Below are 12,021 nucleotides of genomic sequence, written 5' to 3'. Positions count from 1 at the left end.
TTTGTGCCATTTCGGGGTGCAGGAGACGGGGGACCCCCAACACGCCATCACAGGGCGCAGGCCTGCCGGAGCTCTGCTGTCTCCCCTTGGCCAGGAGCAGGCCGGCTCGGAGGGCTGGGGAATCTCTTGGCCCCCACCGCCCCTTGGGACTCAGCGAGAGGCGCGGTCGGGGGCCTGCCGGGCTGTGCCCTGGGGTGCCGGGCCAGCTGCAGGTGGCTGCCTGCCAGGCCGTTAGCCTGCGGGTGGAGCCGGAGCTGGGCTTGGCCGGGGTGAGCCGGCTGGCGGGGACGTGCCCAGGACGCAGGGCCGGGGGGGGGGGATGGAGCAGGCAGCACGGCCCAGGCCTGGCCCCGAAGCGCCCCCGCTGGGAGTGTTGGGGGGAACCAGTGCCCGTCTGCAGCTCGCCGGCCTGGGCACAAGTGGGCAGAGACGTGCCAAGGCAGCCTGGGTGCGCCAGGAGCCAGGTGCGCTGACGGAGCTGGGCACAAAGCTAGCGGGGGCGGCACTGTGCGCATGCAGAGCTCTGTGTGAACGGCGGCCCCCCAGAGCCAGGCCAGGCACCTCGCCGCACAGGTAAGGCCCCTTGCTGCTCCCTGCCGGCTGCCAGCGCCCCTGGGTGCTCCCTGACCAGCCCTGCCCCCGCAGATGCAGCGCGCCCTGCAGCCCCTGTGCCTGTCCCTGGCGATGCTGCGCCCGGTCATGGAGCGTATGCTGGAGGCCATGGAGCGGGGCCTGAGCCACCGGACGCACGACCAGGCCACAGTGCGCATGCTGCCCGCCTTCATCCGCTCCACCCCCGACGGCACCGGTAAGGGTCGGCAGGGCCTGGGCTCCGGGGGTGGGGTCAGCAGTGCCCAGGCTGCTGGGCCGGGGCGGGGGCACAAGGAACAGGCAGGCAGCTGGCATGGGCCCATGGGCGTCTGTCCCCGGCGCCGCCGCCCGGCCAGTCTGGGGGACACGGCTGCAGAGCCTGTCGGGGTGGCCGGTCCTGGAGCTGCGGGGCACCAGGGGCCTGCAGCAGGCCGGCGGGGAGCAGCTCCGGTGCCCTGGGTGCTCGGGCCCTGACACGGCGTCTCGGGCAGAGAGAGGCGACTTCCTGGTGCTGGACCTGGGAGAGACCAGACTGCGGGTGCTGCTGGTGGAGCTGAGGGGTGAGGAGCGCCAGACCGTGGCGGTGCAGGACCAGACCTTCCCCGTGTCAGAGGAACTGCGCCGGGGCTCCGGCCAGCAGGTAGGGGCATGGGCAGCCTTGTGGGGGAGCAGGAGGTGGGGCGGCGCCTGCTCCACGCCAGCCAGCAGGGGATGCCAGGAGCCAGGCAGCCTCAGGCAGGTGGGCGCTGGGAGCACAGTGCCGCCATGGACGGGGAGGGGGCGGGGGGACTCCGCCATGGACGGGGAGGGAGCGGGGGGACTCCGCCATGGACGGGGAGGGGGCGGGGGGACTCCGCCATGGACGGGGAGGGGGCGGGGGGACTCCGCCATGGACGGGGAGGGGGCGGGGGGACTCTGCCATGGACGGGGAGGGGGCGGGGGGACTCCGCCATGGACGGGGAGGGGGCGGGGGGACTCTGCCCTGCTAATTCTGGGCCTTGCTCCCCAGCTCTTTGCCTTCATGGCCAAATGCCTGTGGCAGTTCCTGGATGGGCGCCACCCGCCACAGAGAGACTTCGAGCTGGGACTCTCCTTCCCCTTCACCTGCCGCCAGACGCGGCTGGACAAAGTGAGCGCAGCGCTCGGGCTGCAGGGGGCACCGTGGTGCCGGGCCAGGGCTGGCTGGGCACTGCGGAGAGGGGGCTCCCAGCAGGGGGCGCTATAGGGCAGGGCTGGCTGGGTGCTGTGGGGAGGGGGTTCCCAGCAGGAGGCGCCGTGGGGCAGGGGCAGGGCTGGCTGGGCGCCGTGGGGAGGGGACTCCCAGCAGGGGGCGCCGTGGGGCCGGGGCAGGGCTGGCTGGGCGCCGTGGGGAGGGGACTCCCAGCAGGGGACGCTGTGGGGCCGGGGCAGGGCTGGCTGGGCGCCGTGGGGAGGGGAATCCCAGCAGGGGACGCCGTGGGGCCGGGGCAGGGCTGGCTGGGAGCCATGGGGAGGGGACTCCCAGCAGGGGGCGCCGTGGGGCCGGGGCAGGGCTGGCTGGGCGCCCTGGGGAGGGGACTCCCAGCAGGGGGCGCCGTGGGGCAGGGGCAGGGCTGGCTGGGTGCCGTGGGGAGGGGACTCCCAGCAGGGGGCGCCGTGGGGCAGGGGCAGGGCTGGCTGGGTGCCGTGGGGAGGGGACTCCCAGCAGGGGGCGCCGTGGGGCAGGGGCAGGGCTGGCTGGGTGCCGTGGGGAGGGGATTCCCAGCAGGGGGCGCCGTGGGGCAGGGGCAGGGCTGGCTGACCCCAGTGCCTGTGCTTCTCCCCACAGAGCGTCCTGATCTCCTGGTCAAAGGGTTTCACGTGCCCCGGCGTGGAGGGGCAGGACGTGGTGCGGTTACTGCAAAACGCCATCGATGAGCAAGACGTAAAGGGGGTTCCACCCGATGGGGCAGCGTCAGGGCAGGGTGTGGGGCTGCCCCTGGAGGGGGCTGTGGGGAGCCTCCTGGTGACCAGGGAAGTGTAGGACAGTCCTGGGTGGGACAGGGGCTCTCTGGGTGGTGGTGGGACAGTGTGGGGCGGGCCCCCCGGGGAGCGGCGGGGCAGTGTGGGGCGGGCCCCCCGAGGAGCTGTGGCGCAGTGTGGGCCGGGCCCCCTGGAAGTGGTGAGGCAGTATGGGGTGGGTCCCCCGGGGAGTGGTGGGACAGTGTGGGGCGGGCCCCCTGGGTAGCGGTGGGGAAGGTCCCCCCCCCGGAGCAGAGGGGTAGTGTGAGGCGGGCCCCCCGAGGAACGGTGGGGTAGTGAAGAGAAGTCCTACCCTCGGGAGCGGTGGGGCAGTGTGGGGAAGTCCCCCCCCCGGAGAGCACTGGGGCAGTGTGGGGCGGGCCCCCCAGGGAGCAGTGGGGCAGTGTGGGGCTGGCCTCCCATTGAGCAGTGGGGCAGTGTGGGGCTGGCCCCCTAGGGAGCACTTAGGAGGTGGCCGTTAAGCCTGTCCCCTCTCTGCCCGACCAGCGCTACCGCATCAAGGTGATCGCCGTGGTGAGTGACACCGTTGGCACCATGATGAGCAGCGGCGCCGGGCGTGAGCCGTGTGAGGTCGGCCTGGTCGTGGGTGAGTGGCCCTGCCCCGGGGAGCCTGGCACGGCCAGAGGGAGCCGGGGGAGGCGGGGGGGGACCTTGCGTGGCCCAGAGTGCGGCGCGTCCCGGCCCTCACGGCTCTCCCGCCCGCCTGGCAGACGCCGGCACCAACAGCTGCTTCATGGCGGAGGCGCGGCACGTGGAGACGGTGGACGAGGTCGAGGGCCGCATGGCCGTGGTCACCGAGTGGGGCTTCTTCGGGGACGACGGCGCCTTGCACGACGTGCTGAGTGACTACGACCGGCAGGTGGACCAGACCTCCCTGAACCCGGGGAGGAGCAGGTGGGTCAGGCTGTGATGGAGGGGGGCATCTTGCTGGTCACGGCCCGCCCGTACAGCGTAGCGTGGGGAGAGGGCGTCTCGCGCCAGAACCCGCAGAGCAGCCGCACGGCCCGCCCGTACAGCGCAGCGCGGGGAGAGGGCGTCTCGCGCAAGAACCCGCAGAGCAGCCGCACGGCCCGCCCGTACAGCGCAGCGTGGGGAGAGGGCGTCTCGCGCCAGAACCCGCAGAGCAGCCGCGTGGCCCGCCCGTACAGCGCAGCGTGGGGAGAGGGCGTCTCGCGCCAGAACCCGCAGAGCAGCCGCACGGCCCGCCCGTACAGCGCAGCGTGGGGAGAGGGCGTCTCGCGCCAGAACCCGCAGAGCAGCCGCACGGCCCGCCCGTACAGCGCAGCGTGGGGAGAGGGCGTCTCGCGCCAGAACCCGCAGAGCAGCCGCGCGGCCCGCCCGTACAGCGCAGCGTGGGGAGAGGGCGTCTCGCGCCAGAACCCGCAGAGCAGCCGCACGGCCCGCCCGTACAGCGCAGCGTGGGGAGAGGGCGTCTCTCGAAAGAACCCGCAGAGCAGCCGCACGGCCCGCCCGTACAGCGTAGCGTGGGGAGAGGGCGTCTCGCGCCAGAACCCGCAGAGCAGCCGCACGGCCCGCCCGTACAGCGCAGCGTGGGGAGAGGGCGTCTCGCGCCAGAACCCGCAGAGCAGCCGCACGGCCCGCCCGTACAGCGCAGCGTGGGGAGAGGGCGTCTCGCGCCAGAACCCGCAGAGCAGCCGCACGGCCCGCCCGTACAGCGCAGCGTGGGGAGAGGGCGTCTCTCGAAAGAACCCGCAGAGCAGCCGCGCGGCCCGCCCGTACAGCGCAGCGTGGGGAGAGGGCGTCTCGCGCCAGAACCCGCAGAGCAGCCGCACGGCCCGCCCGTACAGCGCAGCGTGGGGAGAGGGCGTCTCTCGAAAGAACCCGCAGAGCAGCCGCGCGGCCCGCCCGTACAGCGCAGCGTGGGGAGAGGGCGTCTCGTGCCAGAACCCTCAGAGCAGCCGCGCGGCCCGCCCGTACAGCGCAGCGTGGGGAGAGGGCGCCTCGCGCCAGAACCCGCAGAGCAGCCGCACGGCCCGCCTGTACAGCGCAGCGTGGGGAGAGGGCGTCTCGTGCCAGAACCCGCAGAGCAGCCGCGCGGCCCGCCCGTACAGCGCAGCGTGGGGAGAGGGCGTCTCGCGCCAGAACCCGCAGAGCAGCCGCACGGCCCGCCCGTACAGCGCAGCGTGGGGAGAGGGCGTCTCGCGCCAGAACCCGCAGAGCAGCCGCACGGCCCGCCCGTACAGCGCAGCGTGGGGAGAGGGCGTCTCTCGAAAGAACCCGCAGAGCAGCCGCACGGCCCGCCCGTACAGCGCAGCGTGGGGAGAGGGCGTCTCGCGCCAGAACCCGCAGAGCAGCCGCGCGGCCCGCCCGTACAGCGTAGCGTGGGGAGAGGGCGTCTCGCGCCAGAACCCGCAGAGCAGCCGCGCGGCCCGCCCGTACAGCGCAGCGTGGGGAGAGGGCGTCTCGCGCCAGAACCCGCAGAGCAGCCGCACGGCCCGCCCGTACAGCGCAGCGTGGGGAGAGGGCGTCTCGCGCCAGAACCCGCAGAGCAGCCGCACGGCCCGCCCGTACAGCGCAGCGTGGGGAGAGGGCGTCTCGCGCCAGAACCCGCAGAGCAGCCGCGCGGCCCGCCCGTACAGCGTAGCGTGGGGAGAGAGCGTCTCGCGCCAGAACCCGCAGAGCAGCCGCGCGGCCCGCCCGTACAGCGCAGCGTGGGGAGAGGGCGTCTCGCGCCAGAACCCGCAGAGCAGCCGCACGGCCCGCCCGTACAGCGCAGCGTGGGGAGAGGGCGTCTCGCGCCAGAACCCGCAGAGCAGCCGCGCGGCCCGCCCGTACAGCGCAGCGTGGGGAGAGGGCGTCTCGCGCCAGAACCCGCAGAGCAGCCGCGCGGCCCGCCCGTACAGCGTAGCGTGGGGAGAGGGCGTCTCGCGCAAGAACCCGCAGAGCAGCCGCGCGGCCCGCCCGTACAGCGTAGCGTGGGGAGAGGGCGTCTCGCGCAAGAACCCGCAGAGCAGCCGCGCGGCCCGCCCGTACAGCGCAGCGTGGGGAGAGGGCGTCTCGCGCCAGAACCCGCAGAGCAGCCGCACGGCCCGCCCGTACAGCGCAGCGTGGGGAGAGGGCGTCTCTCGAAAGAACCCGCAGAGCAGCCGCACGGCCCGCCCGTACAGCGCAGCGTGGGGAGAGGGCGTCTCGCGCCAGAACCCCCAGAGCAGCCGCACGGCCCGCCCGTAGAGCGCAGCGCGGGGAGAGGGCGTCTCGCGCCAGAACCCGCAGAGCAGCCGCACGGCCCGCCCGTACAGCGCAGCGTGGGGAGAGGGCGTCTCGTGCCAGAACCCTCAGAGCAGCCGCACGGCCCGCCCGTACAGCGCAGCGTGGGGAGAGGGCGTCTCGCGCCAGAACCCGCAGAGCAGCCGCACGGCCCGCCCGTACAGCGCGGGGAGAGGGCGTCTCGCGCCAGAACCCGCAGAGCAGCCGCACGGCCCGCCCGTACAGCGCAGCGTGGGGAGAGGGCGTCTCGCGCCAGAACCCCCAGAGCAGCCGCACGGCCCGCCCGTACAGCGCAGCGTGGGGAGAGGGCGTCTCGCGCCAGAACCCGCAGAGCAGCCGCACGGCCCGCCCGTACAGCGCAGCGTGGGGAGAGGGCGTCTCGCGCCAGAACCCGCAGAGCAGCCGCACGGCCCGCCCGTACAGCGCAGCGCGGGGAGAGGGCGCCTCGCGCCAGAACCCCCAGAGCAGCCGCACGGCCCGCCCGTAGAGCGCAGCGCGGGGAGAGGGCGTCTCGCGCCAGAACCCGCAGAGCAGCCGCGCGGCCCGCCTGTACAGCGCAGCGTGGGGAGAGGGCGTCTCGCGCCAGAACCCGCAGAGCAGCCGCGCGGCCCGCCCGTACAGCGCAGCGTGGGGAGAGGGCGTCTCGCGCAAGAACCCGCAGAGCAGCCGCACGGCCCGCCCGTACAGCGCAGCGTGGGGAGAGGGCGTCTCGCGCCAGAACCCGCAGAGCAGCCGCGCGGCCCGCCCGTACAGCGCAGCGTGGGGAGAGGGCGTCTCGCGCCAGAACCCGCAGAGCAGCCGCACGGCCCGCCCGTACAGCGCAGCGTGGGGAGAGGGCGTCTCGCGCCAGAACCCGCAGAGCAGCCGCACGGCCCGCCCGTACAGCGCAGCGTGGGGAGAGGGCGTCTCTCGAAAGAACCCGCAGAGCAGCCGCACGGCCCGCCCGTACAGCGCAGCGTGGGGAGAGGGCGTCTCGCGCCAGAACCCCCAGAGCAGCCGCACGGCCCGCCCGTAGAGCGCAGCGCGGGGAGAGGGCGTCTCGCGCCAGAACCCGCAGAGCAGCCGCACGGCCCGCCCGTACAGCGCAGCGTGGGGAGAGGGCGTCTCGTGCCAGAACCCTCAGAGCAGCCGCACGGCCCGCCCGTACAGCGCAGCGTGGGGAGAGGGCGTCTCGCGCCAGAACCCGCAGAGCAGCCGCACGGCCCGCCCGTACAGCGCAGCGTGGGGAGAGGGCGTCTCGCGCCAGAACCCGCAGAGCAGCCGCACGGCCCGCCCGTACAGCGCAGCGTGGGGAGAGGGCGTCTCTCGAAAGAACCCGCAGAGCAGCCGCGCGGCCCGCCCGTACAGCGCAGCGTGGGGAGAGGGCGTCTCGCGCCAGAACCCGCAGAGCAGCCGCACGGCCCGCCCGTACAGCGCAGCGTGGGGAGAGGGCGTCTCTCGAAAGAACCCGCAGAGCAGCCGCGCGGCCCGCCCGTACAGCGCAGCGTGGGGAGAGGGCGTCTCTCGAAAGAACCCGCAGAGCAGCCGCGCGGCCCGCCCGTACAGCGCAGCGTGGGGAGAGGGCGTCTCGCGCCAGAACCCGCAGAGCAGCCGCACGGCCCGCCCGTACAGCGCAGCGTGGGGAGAGGGCGTCTCTCGAAAGAACCCGCAGAGCAGCCGCACGGCCCGCCCGTACAGCGCAGCGTGGGGAGAGGGCGTCTCGCGCCAGAACCCGCAGAGCAGCCGCGCGGCCCGCCCGTACAGCGTAGCGTGGGGAGAGGGCGTCTCGCGCCAGAACCCGCAGAGCAGCCGCGCGGCCCGCCCGTACAGCGCAGCGTGGGGAGAGGGCGTCTCGCGCCAGAACCCGCAGAGCAGCCGCACGGCCCGCCCGTACAGCGCAGCGTGGGGAGAGGGCGTCTCGCGCCAGAACCCGCAGAGCAGCCGCACGGCCCGCCCGTACAGCGCAGCGTGGGGAGAGGGCGTCTCGCGCCAGAACCCGCAGAGCAGCCGCGCGGCCCGCCCGTACAGCGTAGCGTGGGGAGAGAGCGTCTCGCGCCAGAACCCGCAGAGCAGCCGCGCGGCCCGCCCGTACAGCGCAGCGTGGGGAGAGGGCGTCTCGCGCCAGAACCCGCAGAGCAGCCGCACGGCCCGCCTGTACAGCGCAGCGTGGGGAGAGGGCGTCTCGCGCCAGAACCCGCAGAGCAGCCGCGCGGCCCGCCCGTACAGCGCAGCGTGGGGAGAGGGCGTCTCGCGCCAGAACCCGCAGAGCAGCCGCGCGGCCCGCCCGTACAGCGTAGCGTGGGGAGAGGGCGTCTCGCGCCAGAACCCGCAGAGCAGCCGCGCGGCCCGCCCGTACAGCGTAGCGTGGGGAGAGGGCGTCTCGCGCAAGAACCCGCAGAGCAGCCGCGCGGCCCGCCCGTACAGCGCAGCGTGGGGAGAGGGCGTCTCGCGCCAGAACCCGCAGAGCAGCCGCACGGCCCGCCCGTACAGCGCAGCGTGGGGAGAGGGCGTCTCTCGAAAGAACCCGCAGAGCAGCCGCACGGCCCGCCCGTACAGCGCAGCGTGGGGAGAGGGCGTCTCGCGCCAGAACCCCCAGAGCAGCCGCACGGCCCGCCCGTAGAGCGCAGCGCGGGGAGAGGGCGTCTCGCGCCAGAACCCGCAGAGCAGCCGCACGGCCCGCCCGTACAGCGCAGCGTGGGGAGAGGGCGTCTCGTGCCAGAACCCTCAGAGCAGCCGCACGGCCCGCCCGTACAGCGCAGCGTGGGGAGAGGGCGTCTCGCGCCAGAACCCGCAGAGCAGCCGCACGGCCCGCCCGTACAGCGCGGGGAGAGGGCGTCTCGCGCCAGAACCCGCAGAGCAGCCGCACGGCCCGCCCGTACAGCGCAGCGTGGGGAGAGGGCGTCTCGCGCCAGAACCCCCAGAGCAGCCGCACGGCCCGCCCGTACAGCGCAGCGTGGGGAGAGGGCGTCTCGCGCCAGAACCCGCAGAGCAGCCGCACGGCCCGCCCGTACAGCGCAGCGTGGGGAGAGGGCGTCTCGCGCCAGAACCCGCAGAGCAGCCGCACGGCCCGCCCGTACAGCGCAGCGCGGGGAGAGGGCGCCTCGCGCCAGAACCCCCAGAGCAGCCGCACGGCCCGCCCGTAGAGCGCAGCGCGGGGAGAGGGCGTCTCGCGCCAGAACCCGCAGAGCAGCCGCGCGGCCCGCCTGTACAGCGCAGCGTGGGGAGAGGGCGTCTCGCGCCAGAACCCGCAGAGCAGCCGCGCGGCCCGCCCGTACAGCGCAGCGTGGGGAGAGGGCGTCTCGCGCAAGAACCCGCAGAGCAGCCGCACGGCCCGCCCGTACAGCGCAGCGTGGGGAGAGGGCGTCTCGCGCCAGAACCCGCAGAGCAGCCGCGCGGCCCGCCCGTACAGCGCAGCGTGGGGAGAGGGCGTCTCGCGCCAGAACCCGCAGAGCAGCCGCACGGCCCGCCCGTACAGCGCAGCGTGGGGAGAGGGCGTCTCGCGCCAGAACCCGCAGAGCAGCCGCACGGCCCGCCCGTACAGCGCAGCGTGGGGAGAGGGCGTCTCTCGAAAGAACCCGCAGAGCAGCCGCACGGCCCGCCCGTACAGCGCAGCGTGGGGAGAGGGCGTCTCGCGCCAGAACCCCCAGAGCAGCCGCACGGCCCGCCCGTAGAGCGCAGCGCGGGGAGAGGGCGTCTCGCGCCAGAACCCGCAGAGCAGCCGCACGGCCCGCCCGTACAGCGCAGCGTGGGGAGAGGGCGTCTCGTGCCAGAACCCTCAGAGCAGCCGCACGGCCCGCCCGTACAGCGCAGCGTGGGGAGAGGGCGTCTCGCGCCAGAACCCGCAGAGCAGCCGCACGGCCCGCCCGTACAGCGCAGCGTGGGGAGAGGGCGTCTCGCGCAAGAACCCGCAGAGCAGCCGCACGGCCCGCCCGTACAGCGCAGCGTGGGGAGAGGGCGTCTCGCGCAAGAACCCACAGAGCAGCCGCACGGCCCGCCCGTAGAGCGCAGCGTGGGGAGAGGGCGTCTCGCGCCAGAACCCGCAGAGCAGCCGCACGGCCCGCCCGTACAGCGCAGCGTGGGGAGAGGGCGTCTCGCGCAAGAACCCGCAGAGCAGCCGCACGGCCCGCCCGTACAGCACAGCGTGGGGAGAGGGCGTCTCGCGCAAGAACCCGCAGAGCAGCCGCACGGCCCGCCCGTACAGCGCAGCGCGGGGAGAGGGCGTCTCGCGCCAGAACCCGCAGAGCAGCCGCACGGCCCGCCCGTACAGCGCAGCGTGGGGAGAGGGCGTCTCGCGCCAGAACCCGCAGAGCAGCCGCACGGCCCGCCCGTACAGCGCAGCGTGGGGAGAGGGCGTCTCGCGCAAGAACCCGCAGAGCAGCCGCACGGCCCGCCCGTACAGCGCAGCGTGGGGAGAGGGCGTCTCGCGCAAGAACCCGCAGAGCAGCCGCACGGCCCGCCCGTACAGCGCAGCGCGGGGAGAGGGCGTCTCGCGCCAGAACCCGCAGAGCAGCCGCGCGGCCCGCCCGTACAGCGCAGCGCGGGGAGAGGGCGTCTCGCGCCAGAACCCGCAGAGCAGCCGCGCGGCCCGCCCGTACAGCGCAGCGCGGGGAGAGGGCGTCTCGCGCAAGAACCCGCAGAGCAGCCGCACGGCCCGCCCGTACAGCGTAGCGTGGGGAGAGGGCGTCTCGCGCCAGAACCCGCAGAGCAGCCGCGCGGCCCGCCCGTACAGCGCAGCGTGGGGAGAGGGCGTCTCGCGCAAGAACCCGCAGAGCAGCCGCGCGGCCCGCCCGTACAGCGCAGCGTGGGGAGAGGGCGTCTCGCGCAAGAACCCGCAGAGCAGCCGCACGGCCCGTCCGTACAGCGCAGCGTGGGGAGAGGGCGTCTCGCGCAAGAACCCGCAGAGCAGCCGCACGGCCCGCCTGTACAGCGCAGCGTGGGGAGAGGGCGTCTCGCGCCAGAACCCGCAGAGCAGCCGCGCGGCCCGCCCGTACAGCGCAGCGTGGGGAGAGGGCGTCTCGCGCCAGAACCCGCAGAGCAGCCGCGCGGCCCGCCCGTACAGCGTAGCGTGGGGAGAGGGCGTCTCGCGCCAGAACCCGCAGAGCAGCCGCGCGGCCCGCCCGTACAGCGTAGCGTGGGGAGAGGGCGTCTCGCGCAAGAACCCGCAGAGCAGCCGCGCGGCCCGCCCGTACAGCGCAGCGTGGGGAGAGGGCGTCTCGCGCCAGAACCCGCAGAGCAGCCGCACGGCCCGCCCGTACAGCGCAGCGTGGGGAGAGGGCGTCTCTCGAAAGAACCCGCAGAGCAGCCGCACGGCCCGCCCGTACAGCGCAGCGTGGGGAGAGGGCGTCTCGCGCCAGAACCCCCAGAGCAGCCGCACGGCCCGCCCGTAGAGCGCAGCGCGGGGAGAGGGCGTCTCGCGCCAGAACCCGCAGAGCAGCCGCACGGCCCGCCCGTACAGCGCAGCGTGGGGAGAGGGCGTCTCGTGCCAGAACCCTCAGAGCAGCCGCACGGCCCGCCCGTACAGCGCAGCGTGGGGAGAGGGCGTCTCGCGCCAGAACCCGCAGAGCAGCCGCACGGCCCGCCCGTACAGCGCGGGGAGAGGGCGTCTCGCGCCAGAACCCGCAGAGCAGCCGCACGGCCCGCCCGTACAGCGCAGCGTGGGGAGAGGGCGTCTCGCGCCAGAACCCCCAGAGCAGCCGCACGGCCCGCCCGTACAGCGCAGCGTGGGGAGAGGGCGTCTCGCGCCAGAACCCGCAGAGCAGCCGCACGGCCCGCCCGTACAGCGCAGCGTGGGGAGAGGGCGTCTCGCGCCAGAACCCGCAGAGCAGCCGCACGGCCCGCCCGTACAGCGCAGCGCGGGGAGAGGGCGCCTCGCGCCAGAACCCCCAGAGCAGCCGCACGGCCCGCCCGTAGAGCGCAGCGCGGGGAGAGGGCGTCTCGCGCCAGAACCCGCAGAGCAGCCGCGCGGCCCGCCTGTACAGCGCAGCGTGGGGAGAGGGCGTCTCGCGCCAGAACCCGCAGAGCAGCCGCGCGGCCCGCCCGTACAGCGCAGCGTGGGGAGAGGGCGTCTCGCGCAAGAACCCGCAGAGCAGCCGCACGGCCCGCCCGTACAGCGCAGCGTGGGGAGAGGGCGTCTCGCGCCAGAACCCGCAGAGCAGCCGCGCGGCCCGCCCGTACAGCGCAGCGTGGGGAGAGGGCGTCTCGCGCCAGAACCCGCAGAGCAGC

The 12,021-nt window shown here is 74.8% G+C and overlaps 1 protein-coding gene across 1 annotated transcript in view; it reads left to right on the top strand.

The window, feature by feature from the left end:
* Positions 1–315: 315 nt before the first annotated feature.
* HK3 (hexokinase 3) overlaps positions 316–12,021 on the top strand; it is a 27,773-nt gene continuing 16,067 nt past the window's right edge. Inside the window, exons 1-6 of the mRNA XM_075900722.1 lie at positions 316–808; positions 1,083–1,231; positions 1,601–1,720; positions 2,399–2,494; positions 3,079–3,178; positions 3,303–3,486. Of these exons, the coding sequence (XP_075756837.1) occupies positions 646–808; positions 1,083–1,231; positions 1,601–1,720; positions 2,399–2,494; positions 3,079–3,178; positions 3,303–3,486 (812 nt within the window). The 5' untranslated portion in view covers positions 316–645. The remainder of the gene's footprint in view (positions 809–1,082; positions 1,232–1,600; positions 1,721–2,398; positions 2,495–3,078; positions 3,179–3,302; positions 3,487–12,021) is intronic.

Source organism: Pelodiscus sinensis, chromosome 17, assembly GCF_049634645.1.
Source record: "Pelodiscus sinensis isolate JC-2024 chromosome 17, ASM4963464v1, whole genome shotgun sequence".
NCBI lineage: Eukaryota > Metazoa > Chordata > Testudines > Trionychidae > Pelodiscus > Pelodiscus sinensis.
Note: the sequence above shows the minus strand (reverse complement) of the source record. Positions and strands in the feature narration are given on the sequence as shown.